The 14,407-nt window shown below is 40.1% G+C and overlaps 1 protein-coding gene and 1 long non-coding RNA gene across 3 annotated transcripts in view; one reads left to right on the top strand and one right to left on the bottom strand.

Annotated features, from left to right (window-relative positions):
* LOC114559697 (uncharacterized) overlaps positions 1-796 on the bottom strand; it is a 27,777-nt gene extending 26,981 nt beyond the window's left edge. The window contains exon 1 of the long non-coding RNA XR_003693136.1: positions 757-796. This is a non-coding gene — a long non-coding RNA (uncharacterized LOC114559697). The remainder of the gene's footprint in view (positions 1-756) is intronic.
* The window catches only part of LOC114559696 (cytochrome P450 2F2), a 20,382-nt gene extending 5,975 nt beyond the window's left edge, over positions 1-14,407 (top strand). For both annotated transcript variants that reach the window (XM_028584505.1, XM_028584506.1), the window contains 9 exons: positions 1,441-1,593; positions 1,818-1,978; positions 3,412-3,480; positions 3,737-3,841; positions 5,840-5,978; positions 8,286-8,371; positions 8,663-8,764; positions 11,569-11,710; positions 12,921-14,407. In XM_028584505.1, the coding sequence (XP_028440306.1) occupies positions 1,441-1,593; positions 1,818-1,978; positions 3,412-3,480; positions 3,737-3,841; positions 5,840-5,978; positions 8,286-8,371; positions 8,663-8,764; positions 11,569-11,710; positions 12,921-13,108 (1,145 nt within the window). In that variant the 3' untranslated portion in view covers positions 13,109-14,407. The remainder of the gene's footprint in view (positions 1-1,440; positions 1,594-1,817; positions 1,979-3,411; positions 3,481-3,736; positions 3,842-5,839; positions 5,979-8,285; positions 8,372-8,662; positions 8,765-11,568; positions 11,711-12,920) is intronic.

Here is a 14,407-nt window from a genome sequence, read left to right as displayed (position 1 = left end):
GAAAACTGCTTTCATTACCCCTACTGGAAACTGAAAACCTAGTCATGCCCTTTGGTCTGACATCCCTGCTATGTTCCAAGATCTGATTAATGACGTGCCGAGAGACATCGCTATGTATTTGTCTACCATGTCCAAGTCCTAAGAGTAGCATGTCTACCATGTCCAGTCAGTCCTGCAAAGCTTACTGGAGAACTCTTTCTTCGTCAAGGCTGAGAAGTGTGAGTTCCACGCCTCCTCATCTCCTTTCTGGGTTACGTCTTGGCTCAATGTAGAGTGTAGGCGAAACTGGCTAAGGTATCGGCAGTTACCTCCTGGCCAGTTCCAAGTGCTTTTGTTGCAAAATCATAAAATATGCAACAAATATTTTTTACTAACTACTCTTCTCTCAACCTGCAACAAGCATCCCGTCCGTGGGCATGCAGGTCCAACTTGCATCACCTCCACAGTTCGCGGGGGCGACTTGCGCCAGGGGGCTTTGGACCCCGTTCACACCTGCTTGCAGGTCTAGTTCGACAAGACTGATCAAAAGCTTTTTGTGCCTAAAGTCATGCAGCAATGACTGGGAAAATTCCTAGTATTTAATTGTAGCAAAATGTGAAATAGCCATTGCATATTATTTGCTAATAGATGGCCTGAGATGAGGAACTTTTACCAGAATGTTCTAATTGCAAGAAAGCAAGGCGATAGTTTCTCATTGACTTCAGGTCAAGAGTTAGCCTGACAAGCCAGACCCACATCCAGATGTAGGGAACTCACCATTGACGGAGCTCGATCCGAGGGGCGGGATAAACGGTTGTCTTTCAAAATCCCTCTGCACGTAATAGGATAGTGCTACAACCAGGCAGAGCAACGAAGAAATTAGCGGAGCTAGTTGATAGATTAAACTTTTGCCGTATCCGGTCGGCAAAACTCCGAACACATCTTCCTTTTGTAAGAATGATTTCTGTGCCGTTCTTTGTTCTTTTATCAAAGAAAACTACAAGTCTTCCAGAAGTCCGCTGTTCCCAGCAGCAGCAGCCATAAGCCCCGCCCACCGACTCTATACACAATGGGATTGGCCTAACCAAAATTTGTTTTTTGCAGCTTGAAAGTCAACAGAGAGTGCCTAGACCCCCCTGGCTGCCAAATAAATTTGCTGCCACTAGGGGGAGTCTAGATTTCTAGGCTAGTCAAGAGTAACTTGCTATGGAAAATTACTATGAATAAATTTAACTAATTTTAATCTTGTCTCTCATAGAGCCTCCCTCATAGAGCTGTCTCAGGTTTGAAAGTTAAAAAAAGAATATATCCGGTGAAGAGTTAATACTAAAACAGGTTGGAAAGTACATACGCTCTGGAATAGAACAGCAATGCTCACATTGGACAGTGATACTTTGACAACATTTGACATTAGATGACATGTAAGCTAATACTGTATGCTCTTTGTGTCACTATACCTAGGTGTGATTTTAGCAGATTATGGCTCTAGTTGGAAGGAGCATCGTCGCTTTGCTCTGACAACCTTGAGGAACTTTGGTATGGGGAAGAATTCCATGGAGGAGAGGATTCATGGAGAGATAGATTACACCATTGATACACTGGAAAAGAGCATTGGTATGTCATCTGAGGGTCCACACAATCTTCATATGGATGGGAGGGTTAACTTTAATCAGGGAAATCTGAGCAGCACAAATACTCTAATATTGTTTGATAATATAAACAGGTGGGCATTGATCATACATTTTCATTAATATAAATTAATGTTGCATTGTGCTATGTTTTCTCTTGTATTCTTGTACAATGCTATGTTATACTTTATGTCAACATTGTCTTTACAGGCAAACCCTTTAATCCTCACGTTATGTTTCATAATGCGGCCTCCAACATCATCTGCCAGGTTCTGTTTGGTACACGCTACGAGTATGATGATGAGTTCATCAAAGTTATTGTTCAATGCTTTACTGAGAATGCCAAGATATCCAATGGACCATGGGCCATGGTGAGTCAAAGCATGTTTCTGCCTTACAACCTAGCTTAGAAATATCGACAAGATTAATATTCAAATTCACAAAAGGATTGCACTTTTGCAGCTGCTAAACCTGCATAAATAAGACAAAGACACTGTAATTCCCAAAGCATCCCAAAGGGTAAAATGCATGCTAGGCCCAATTTTATTTGTCACACATTTATCACATGAAATTGTATGAGGTACAATTCCTCGTTTAGGATCCTAGCGGCCTGAGGGTAGAAGTTACTCTTTAGCCTCTCAGTACTTGCCTGATGTATCAGGTATGTTGTTCCCGACCTCAACAGGGAGAACAGGCTGTTTGTCAGGTGGTTTTGGTCTTTAATGAATCTCCTAGCCTTTTTCTTGCAACACCTGGTGTAAATAATCTTTTGGCAGGGTAGAGCACCACTGATTGTGTGTTCAGCCGAACAAACCACTCTTTGCAGGGCTCTCTTTGTTGGTCCCATTTCCATACAAGGCAGTGATGTTTTCCCATCAGAACGCTCTCATTGATGGAGAGGTAAAAATGCTCAGTATTTAAAGGGATACCCAACATTTCTTGAACAGTCTCTGCCTTGCCTTTTTCACCACTGAGTCAGTATGTAGCACCTAAGTCAGACCGTCTGTAATGCGGACACCAAGGTACTTGAAGCGGTTTACCCTCTCCACCTAGTACCTCTTGATATTAATGGGGGCCAAGTTCCTTTCCACCTTCTTCCTACCACAATCATTTTTTTTTTGGTATATCTGAAATTCATGAGTAGGTTGTTATCCTGACACCAGCGGGTCTGGTCCTCTACATCTCTCAGGTAGGCCTTCTCATTGATCGGGCCCATCACAGCTGTGTCATCAGTAAACTTGATGATGGTGTTTGAGTCGAAGTGGCTTCACAGTTGTGTGCAAACAGGAAGGTACAGCAGGGGAACACAGACTTAAAGCACACTCCGTGCTCCGGTGTTAAGGATTTATTGGATTTTGAAATTAAAAAGCCATTGAATTTTTAGCACTGAATATTTATGCATTGAAATGATGTATCTGAATTGTTTGCCTCTGAAATTTCAGCAACTTATTCTCACCTTTTATAAGTTCACAAAGAATAAAAAATTCAACGTTTTTTTCAACTTGCTCAAATTCAATAGGCAAAGTTCAGCTGCAAAATGTAATGTATAAAATTCTGTGTTAACATCCGGAAACCCTAGGAAAAGCCATCCACTCTCCACCTCTTTCCCCATTTTTGGATTAGCCAAGAGTTAGACGGCATAACCCACTTCCAAGACCTTGACTGTCGGAGCCAACAGGAGTCACCCACTTGGAGCTTCATTTTGGCTCTTCAGAAACCTATGGCTGATATGGAAACTACTTCCATATTTTGTACAGGCTATGGTTTGGATTGAAATGAACTAATGATGTATCTTCTTTTACAGCTCTATGACTCTTTTCCCATTATTCGTGGCCTGCCGCTGCCCTTCGCCAAGGCCTTTAAAAATGTTGAGGTATGTTAATTGGACCTAAAGATTTAATGTAAATATCTATATTAAATCATGGAAAAAGTCTAAATTGAAAAAGAAATGTAATTAAAGATTAAACATAAAACAAAGAAAAACATTAATGGTACAATGGATGTTTTTACTAACCTCACACACATACATACAGTGACAACATTTAAAACATAGCAAGCAATTTGACAGTGGAATGGAAATAAATTTAAGTTAATACAAATTATGAATGTTGAACTTGAGTGTTTTTTAGACTTGTCAGAATCTTGCAATTCGTTTGATGAAAGAGCACAAGAAGACCCGAGTACCTGGAGAGCCACGAGACTTTGTTGACTGCTATCTGGATGAAATGGATAAGGTGTGTGTGTGTGTGTGTGTGTGTGTGTGTGTGTGTGTGTGTGTGTGTGTGTGTGTGTAGCGTGTTAAGTGTTCAGCTCACTACCAAATGTACCCACAAGTAAGTAAGTAAAATTTATTTGTACAGCGCTTTTCACAGACAAGGTCACAAAGTGCTTTACAATGTACATAGGCAATAAAACAGTCAATAATATAAAATACAAATACAAAAAATCCAATTATCAAATAAGTAAAAGACATAGGCTACCCAAAAGCTAGCCTAAACAAGTGAGTCTTCACTAGTCCCTTAAAACTGTCCACATTCTCAGCAAACCTAATGCCGGTTGGTAGAGCATTTCAGAGTCTGGGTGCCATAGCTTCAAAGGCTCTATCCCCACATGTCTTCAGACGAGTGCGTGGCGTGGATAACAGAGACCGGGAGAGGGTATGTAAGCGAATTATGTTGGTAAGATAGTCAGGGGCCTGACCATGTAGAGCCCTATAGGTTATGGTGAGAATTTTGAATTGGATCCTGTAGGTTACAGGAAGCCAGTGAAGAGAGCATAGCAGAGGGGTGATATGGTTGTGCCTGTTTGATCTAGTAAGAAGCCTAGCAGCTGCGTTTTGAATGGATTGCAGGCGGTGAAGGACAGATTTATTGAGTGAGGAGAAGAGTGAATTACAGTAGTCAATACGTGAGGAAATGAAAGCATGGATGAGCATCTCTAGTTCTGACTGAGAGACCACAGCCCTTAATTTGCTAATATTGCGTAAATGAAAAAAACAGGATTTGGTCAATGATTTGATATGAATTTCAAAAGATAGGTATTTGTCAAATGTCACCCCAAGGTTCCTTAGACTGGGCCAGACCGCAGATGACAGATGACCAATGTTCTGCTTGATCAGAGGAATAGCACTGTCTGGCAATTAAAACCTCTGTCTTATCTGGATTCAACTGCAAAAAGCTTTCAGTCATCCAGTTGTTTATGGCATCTATGCAATCTAGGAGCCTAGTAAGTTTGTATGTCTCATTTTGCCTAAAAGTAAAATTTAGCTGTATGTCATCTGCATAAAAATGATAAGAAATGTTAAAATTGTGAATAACCTCACCTAGAGGCAACATATATAAAATGAATAATATTGGGCCCAACACTGAACCCTGTGGAACACCACAAGGCAGGGGCGATGATGCAGAATGACAATCCCCAATAGAGACATAAAAAGTTCTATCCGAAAGATATGACGCAAACCAGTCCAAGGCCACACCTGATATACCCACCCATTCATGTAATCTCTATATGGTGGTCGACTGTATCGAAGGCAGAACTGAGGTCTAAAAGTACCAATAGTAAATAATATATAATAATAAACCTACGTCTGAGGCCATCTGAAGGTCATTATGGACTCTCACCAGGGCAGTCTCAGTAGAATGTCTCTTCCTATAGCCTGACTGAAATTTGTCATATATCTCAAACTTCTCTAAAACCGCTGTAAGTTGATTAGCCACAGCTTTTTCGAGAATTTTGGACAATAATGGCAGCTTTGAAATGGGGCGATAGTTTTGTAACACTGTTGGGTCCAGATTAGTCTTCTTTATTATAGGTTGGATAGTGGCATGTTTAAAATAGGACGGGACACCTGTGGCCAATGAAGAGTTGACAATAGCCACTATACTAGGGCCAATGGCAGGAAGTACTTTTGAAAATAATGAGGCTGGTATTATATCCTGTGGACAAAAGGACATTTTCATTTTCTTGGCCATGTTTAGCAACTCCTGGAGGCTGATAGGTTGGAAAAATTCAATGGAAATCGGCCTAAGTAAGGAAAGACAGTCCACATGAAGGTGTTGCCCAGGCTGAATATTTGCTCTAATAGACTCTACCTTATCAATAAAAAATAAACAAAAAAGAACAGCCTAGCGTGTATAGTTTTGCCCCATAGTGTGTATTTGTGTGTATCAGTAAGGCATGATTGTATTTAATGTCTGTTTGTATTAAACAATCATTCTCCATTTTTTAAGAGAGGCGATGATGGTTCTTCCTTTGAAGAAGAACAACTGAGGATGTACAGTCTAGATCTTCACTTTGCTGGGACAGACACTACCTCCAACACCCTGCTTACTGGTTTCCTCTACCTTATGACCTACCCACACATACAAGGTATGCAAGCACATGTAAATTGCCATTGGCTCCATAGTTCTATCATTGATTTTCTATCTAAACGTTGTATCTATTCATTTCATGCTGTTGAATTATTTGTATGAAAGTCATAAACAGAAGGGCATTTTTCATGAAAGACATTTCAAAAAGGTTTTCACGTGAAAAGGGCAGTGACAAGATGCAACACCAACCAATTTAAAATACACTTGACTTTTTGCTGCAAATATATATAAATATATATATATATATATATATATATATATATATATATTTCAGTTATAAAAGGACAGTATACTGTAAATCACAGCAACAGCTCAGGTACACCATATTTCTGCAGTAAAGGCACACTTTAGCACAAATGTGTCCCCTCTGAAATAGTTAATTAAATTCCATAGCTCGCTAATCACAATAACGCACTATGCTGTACAAATGAATCGTTGTATGTAAATGTATCTGTGTTCTGGAGGCTCCACCTTCTAGCTATTCAAGGTATCAGCAGCAACAGGGGACAACAACCAGACCTCCCCTGGTCCAAATGCCCGAAGCAGAATATGGGCCAGCTCAACAAACCTCCATTATGGAAGCTTCATATCATGGGCCCAAACATTTGATTCCTTACTTTGTACATACGGACCTGAGCAAATGTTCACGTCTGAAAATAACCCTCAAGAACATGCTGCTTCCAGATGGGACTAAGTTATTTAAATACCAGCTATTAGTACACCATCTAAAGCTGGAGGAGGTTGTCTGGTGTTTGATGCTTATTTGAACTCTCCTACTACCAGTGTTGGTCAAGTTACTTGGAAATAGTAATTAGTTACTGATTACTTCTCCAAGAAAGTAATCCAGTTACTTTACTGATCACTTATTTTCAAAAGTAATTAGTTACTTTTCTAGTTACTTTACTAAGTTACTTTTCAAAAACATGATGCAGGACCTGAATACGCTATAAAGCAAAAGACCTTTCATCCTAATTCTATTCTTTCTGCATATTCCATCATCTAAAATTGAACTTGCTCCAATTACATCATAAGTGTGCCTGCCTCTAATTCTCTTACATGCTAGGGTGGCCTTGTTGCGCTGTAAAGTGGAATTAATCCAGTGAACTGTTACATCCATAAAACTTTTGTTATTCACCGTCCAGATGTCAGCAGTGGTAGAAACAAATTCTACATCTCCGAGTGCAGCCTTCAAATTAGCGTCCATTATGTTGTATTCTCTTTCAAGGTATCCTGCAAATGACTTTCTCTGCGGCAGCTTGGCACCGTGTTTGGTCAATATTTTTTCTACGATGCGTCGGAACAATTCAGAGTCAACAGTGGATATTGGCAGCATGTCCTCGACAATATAGCCAGCGACGAGCTTCTTCAGTTCAGCGGCACGAAGTCCTGTCGCTTTTAATTCTATTTGTCAGTTGGGGGTTCAGTTTTTTTTTCAGTGAGTTTCACATTCCTGTGCCAGCTTGCTAGGTGTTTGCTCAGATTTGCGGTGGAATTTTTCGCTGTAGATAAAAGTTTTCTTCCCACGCAGACACTGATGTTTTTGTCACCTTTAACCGAGTCAAACTCAAAGTAATGTCGGTACTTCCAAGCGTTAAACGCTGCATGGTCCTGCTCTCTCCCGCGCTCCATGTTGTCTCTTGTTCAACACTACACGTCGGTGTTTACCACTGACATCGCGGCGCTCATACGTCATTGTCACTAACGAAACAAAATCACGGTTAAGTAACGCAGTAACGCAGCCTGCTTACGGGGAAGTAACAGTAATCTAATTACTGTTTTTGCAATTGTAATCCCTTACTTGTTACTTCAAAAAAGTAATCGGATTACAGTGACGCGTTACTGCCCATCATGCCTACTACAATACACACACAATGGCTGCACTGAACGAAAAATGTGCACTTAACAAGATAACTACAGTGATTAGGTGTTTTCATCTCTACATGATAAGACGACCCAATGTGTATCTAGATACAGTGACTATGATATGGTTCAGGGACGATACATTTGAATATGGAACGATTCAGTTCGATTAGGTGTGGCCCAATGATAGACTTTTATGACATGATAGCCAAAGAGTGTTGTGGGACTTATTTCTAGTGGGAAGACGGACAAGCCTCGTAGTTCCTAACTCAAAAGTAAAAAACGACTTTATTTCAGTTACAAGAGTAAATGGAATTTTTTTACTTCTGCACCTCCATCCAGGTTTAACCATTCACCCACGCTCAGTCATGTTGTTCATTGTGTCATCGTCTTCACATTTTAATTATATTGCAAATTATTGTTATCGCTCTGCTGTATCTGTCAGAGCGTTGTCAGCAGGAGATCGACGAGGTGTTGGAAGGGAAGGATCGGGCCAGTTTTGACGACAGACACAACATGCCTTACATGCAGGTAAATCATCAGGCATATTTGACATAATGATTTCACTTTTATCTAAATATATATCTAATATATATATCTTGTGAGATAATCTGTTTATTTTGGGGTCCTTGGGGTAAATCAATTAGAATCACTGCTTTTGTAGAACATTTATCATGATGTTTGCCTGGTTGTCAGCATATTGCTGGCAGGTTCCCATATTGCAAGTTTATTGGTCTACTTTTACACAAAAGTCTTCATTGTTTTTTTTCTGCCCCAAGTCTCATAAAGCATAAGAACATGTTTAAATCTCTCTTCATCCAGGCTGTGATCCATGAAGTGCAGAGGATAGCCAACACTGTTCCACTCAGTGTCCCTCACTGTACGACTAAAGACACAGAGCTCATGGGATATTCCATTCCCAGGGTAAGAAGCAACTTTTATAGTGAACACTATAGTGAAATGTTGTGGAAAGAAACCTCACTGTACTGGATCAGCTGTAAGTGTAAGAAAAAAGTTAAGTGTCTTTCAATGTTGGTAACAGATTTTCTAGTCTGGATCAAGGAAATACATAACCAGGATACGCCCCTCCCCTACTGCTATATTGTGTCAAAACATCTTCGCTACAGGAAACAACTAGAACAACCCAAACTAACAAGCTAACGCTATAGTTGTAAACGGCAAGTTTTGACGAAATTATGAAAAGTGAAATAAGGTAGGCCTGATTGTTGTCAGTGAATGCTTGTAAAGTTTTACAAAGAATATGTTTACGGCATTTAACCTTCTATCTAACTGGGATATTTTGGGACCGATTGGGTGGTGATTGCAATGGACGAAGCACACACGGCAATACACTGGTAAGAGCAAATTACGTTTAACCAAGTATCCCGCTAATTTACTCACGTTACTACTCTTAACTACGTTACTACTTACATCATTTAATATTTTATGTGTCGTTTTCTTTTGTGGGTTGAAAGGGTTCTACGAGACCAAGTTCCTTCCCGAGACTATTTTGCAGAGCCAACGTTGATGCGTGTGATTGGTTTTAGGAAATGCAAACAACCCAGAGTTTTTTTCCTGCTTATTCCAGAATGTATGTGTGGTGTAGCCAGACCTTACTTCACAGCACTGTGGAAATAGATTGTCCACACTACAGATTTTCCAAACAGATTACAATACTGTTTGTACCTTACTTTAATATTGGTAGGAAAATAATCTTGGTTACTTAAACGTACAATATGTAACTTTCTGCCGCTAGGGGTCTCCATAGTAAGGGAAAATAAATGGATCAACAGATAGTTGTGCCAAGAAAAATCTCAATCATTCCAAATCTTGCAGAGACGGAGAGCGTAGGTATATGTAAGGACATAACATAGGCACAGGCTAATTATTGACAACTAAAATGCTAGTTAACATTAGTAATCAAACTTAAACAGCTAATGTAAGTCGAAACTGCCTGCGAGCTTCTCCTGTACTATACGATAATTCCTCTACTGTGCGACAGTAAGTCGCGTGGTTATGATACAATTGTTAGCCTATTTTTACAAAAACATCTGCTACGGAGCCATAACATCAGATACAAGGTAATGGAGCCTTTTATACATTGTTGTGTTTCTTTCGAAATAAACAATGGACAAATAAAGTCTTTAAATAAAGTTATTCGCTGTCAAAGGGACTTCAAAATGAATGGCAGTCAATGGGATGCTAATGGGGGGTGGTGGCTTATTAGCATCAAAATGGCACCATAGGAGCAACGCGTTGTGGAGAGACACTTACCCCCTTGGGGGTCTCTCAATCAAAACAATGGATTGGATTGGACATTTGATGATGTTGGGAAGTTGCGTGGAATTATGGGAGTTGTAGTTTTTATTGTTAAACACCAGCTGCAGTTTCCCCAACATACAGTAATTACGTTTTTTTTTATTCGGTTTGTATTAGTAGCTGACCAGTTAGCTAGTGAGCCAGCAAGCTAACATTAGCCAGCAGCTAAAACCACACTATCACGATATACTGTATTTCACATATCAGTGTCACCTTTTGGATGTTTTCAACACCGGGGCGGACGGGGTTTGTTGTAACGTTACTCAAGGAGGCTGAGGGACGGATGGTGGTAGGGATTCCCGGGGAGCAGCTCCGGGACGGAAAGGATGTTCGATGGTCGTTGTCGGCAACAGAAGATCTCACAGCTGCCCGGAATTATCTCCCCCTTCACTTTGTTGTAATCTTAACTAGTCGTTTTGGTGCTTAGAGCTAACGGAGACGTAGCTAACCTTATGGATCGACATTGTTCTGACTTGGGTGCCTGGGTCTGATATGGTCTGTTTCCCGATGCTTCATTAAACTGCCGTTAGCGTTGTTAGCATCCGGCACTGGAGTTAAGTATTGGCCGGGTTCGGATTGCTGTAATGGTAGTGGCTGTCTGCTAGCTGACTGGCGGCTAATGGTAATTAGTTATGTCCCGGGGCTGTTGTCAGCTGTCATCCCGACTGAAGTCTCTCTGCGCCGGGGAAGTGAGGCAGACTGACCGTTGTGTGCTAGCTGGTTAAATTAGCATTTGATTAATCATCTATCTATACAGCTAACGTTAACGTTACTAGTGAACTTATTCGTGGGTTAGCCCAGTGCTGTTAACCGTGGTAAAAATAATCTTACTAAAAATAACTTTATGAGCGTGTTGAACGATGTTGTAACCTCATAATGTTACCTACCAAGTATAAGCATTAACGTTAGCTACTTGTCAACCAGCACATTGTAGTAAGGTTAAGCTGGATCGATATTGAAATGTATCAATAAATAAAGTCTCTGTTGTATTACTGTGTTGCAAAGTGCATGTAATTAATCAGAAAATGATGCTGTATGGCAAAAAAAAGCAGTATTACACTTAAGAGTATTTCTTTCTGTGACGTACGTACGTATCATCTGGATAACCGTGTTCTGACGGAGGTTACGAGTAACTAGAGGGCGAAAGGTTATATGATGCCACTGACAGGCGACTAAAGGAAACGTCCTGTGTCAAAAAATTAAATAACAGATTTCTCTGGGTTTGAAATTTGGTGGAAACATTTGGGATAGTGTAAGAACACAACTCATAAAAATATATAACATAGGTATGGTAGTTTTTAGACATTTTAATGCAATGTTAACATATTGTATCTTTAAATAAATCCTCTAACAAATGTTTTTCTGCCTTATTCTATGCCCTTTGCTCTTTTGCTTCATTTTCTCCTCAGGGCACACTGATCATCCCTAACCTGACCTCAGTGCTGAATGAGGAGGGACAATGGAAATTCCCCAATGAATTCAACCCTGAAAACTTCCTCAGTGACCAAGGAGAGTTTGTTAAACCAGAGGCCTTCATGCCTTTCTCTGCAGGTATGAGCGCATGACCAAAAAAAAATCTCAATTGTATCACACCTTCAGTGGTATGCAGACAGAGTGGATTTAATCAAACCGTTGTTCAGTCAGGAGACTAATTTAAGTAAACAATTATATAATTAATACATGCACAATAGATGTTAACTAACAAAGTCTTCGGCGATTAGACCCCATTGTGACGGCATCATATTTTAAAGGGTTTAGAGAAGCCATGAGTAGTGTAAGGTACCCATGATGGAGTCTAGACACTGACGATGGTGGTGATGAATGAAGAGGAGGCTGAAATCTGGACCGTTGAGAAGTGGGGCGGGCTTTGCGATCTCAGACCTGGACGCTGGAAATTATGTACTAAAGGCAGGGTGGAGAAAGGTTTCAGTTCACACTGAAATGACAGCTGACAGCAATAGAGAGGAGACATTTTTGTTAAATGTTAACAGCATGGACATGATTTGCTGATAGAGACTTTGGCTAAATCTGAGCAGTTTAACTAAAGTTGCTTTCACACCTACCGTGTTTAGTCTGTTTAAAAACTAACCCTGGTGCGTTTGGTCGGATAGTCCGGTTGGTTTGGGCTGGTGTGAAAGCTCATCCGAACTATGGTGCGGATCAAACAAACAAGCTCTGGTCCGCTTGAAAACGGGGGTCTCGGTTTGTTTCCAAGTGATTAGAGTTTGATTCGCTTCAGGTGAGAATGCGATCTGACCCAAATACAGGAAGTAAACCAAAAACAGAGCATTTACTAGCCTGCAATTTTAACCTTGCAAACAATTTACGGACTTGTATATGACTTAGTTGATAACTTTCATATCCATAAGCTGTTCTGAGCCCCCATGGTTGGGCGTCTGTGTGGCATTGTCATCTCTCTTTCTCTCCTTCACTCGCTGTGTGTCAGCTGCTCACATTGATCGCCTTCTTCTAAAATATTAGAAACCCTAAAGCAGAACCAGAAAACCCAAGATGTTATAAATGTGGTGTTGCTCCATTATTTCTGAGACCAGAATTGTCGGTGAGTTTTGGATATTCTGTTCAATAAACAAGCGACCGTATCGCTCATGTGACCAAATGAAAAATGCAACAATGTTGTAACTTTAGAGGGGGAGAGAGAAAGAGGGGGTAATGAGAATGCATGAGTAACATAAGATAGTCTTCATGATTGAACTTTTGCTAAGCTTCATTAGATGACTTTGAGATCTTTTTTATGTCCCAGGTCCTCGTATGTGTCTCGGAGAGGGTCTGGCTCGTATGGAGCTCTTCCTCATCATGGTGACCCTGCTGAGGAAGTTTAAGTTCATCTGGCCTGAGGATGCAGGAGAGCCAGACTACTCTCCAGTCTATGGGGTCACACTGACTCCCAAACCTTATCACATGAAGATCCAACTCAGGGCAACACAGTGAGGCTGTCTGCAGACACACAGACTGGCATTTGCTCTTTCCTTAATTGCCAGCTGCCCTATTCACAGCAGTTACTATCTAAATACTAGCTATGACAGTTAACAACACACATAGTGGATTATGTTTATTTTTATTATCTGTTTAGGTTACAGGCTACAATGTGATTTTAATGTACGGTGTGTTCCAATAAGTAGATATAAACTACTTTTGAATTGAGACTGTCCTCCCAGGAAGAACGACAGCATCAGTCGTTTCAGCAAGTACCCCAAAACAACATGTGTTTACAAGTGACAATGCCCTCTATCGACTGTAGAAATTATCATGAGAGCAAAGGAGGAAATCAGGAGATGTTTTAAAGTGGCCAAGTCTGTATAGCAGGTCCGGGTGAGTGGAATGGTCAACAAAACATCGACAAAAATCCCCTAACCTTAATAGAACCATGGTGTTTTTGTAGCCTAAACAGTACTTATTTTAACCCAAACCATAATGTTTCTCTAAACCAAGATGTTGTTGTGCTTAAATTGAACCAAACCTTAACCATAGCATTGTAAAGTCATAAAAGCGATTTATTTTCCACCGGTGATTTGTAACCTTTTTAAAGGAACAGACAAATGATGATATGTCGATGGGAGTGTCAAATCAGGAAAACACTTCTGAGTAGTTTGAGTAGGGCTTGGACAAATGTTTTTTTTATGTATATTTTAGAGAACTTGTTGATTCCACGACATGCTTTGACATGTGTCCTTACCACCAGGCCTACCTATGTATTCAAAGGAGTATGGAATCAAATAACGTTTTTAAATATTTTGAGCTTGTGAAATTATGTAGAATTATTTTGTGCCTGTGTGAAAAGGTTTTGTGCACACAGATATACAGTAATTTGCAAATGTGTAAAATGTTTTGTAGCTGAAGAATTATTTTGTGCATGTGTAAATAAAAATTGTGGAGGAATATTTTCAACAGTGACATTTCACAAAGTGTGTGAAGTTACAGACTAAGCTACAAGTTACAAGCTAAAATTTTGAACCCTGAGCTGACTAGCCAATCAGCACATTGCCCACTGACCATCCAATCGGAGGAGAAGTCAAACTATCCAATCGGGGCAAAAGGTTCTGTTTTGTTTACTTCAACATGGAGAAACAAGAATGACACGCTTTGGTAATTGATTTGTTTGGGATTGATATGATGGAGGCCATTCTGGCCAATTAGTCATCTTTTTAGTCTGGTGTGCAACATTATTTGCAATAGCATTTTAAGGATACGCATTTATGAGTTAAAAAATAAACAGCAATATTAACCAAA

Source organism: Perca flavescens, chromosome 8, assembly GCF_004354835.1.
Source record: "Perca flavescens isolate YP-PL-M2 chromosome 8, PFLA_1.0, whole genome shotgun sequence".
Classification (NCBI taxonomy): Eukaryota; Metazoa; Chordata; class Actinopteri; order Perciformes; family Percidae; genus Perca; species Perca flavescens.
The sequence above is the reverse complement of the archived record's forward strand: the minus strand, read 5'-3'. Positions and strand labels throughout refer to the sequence as shown.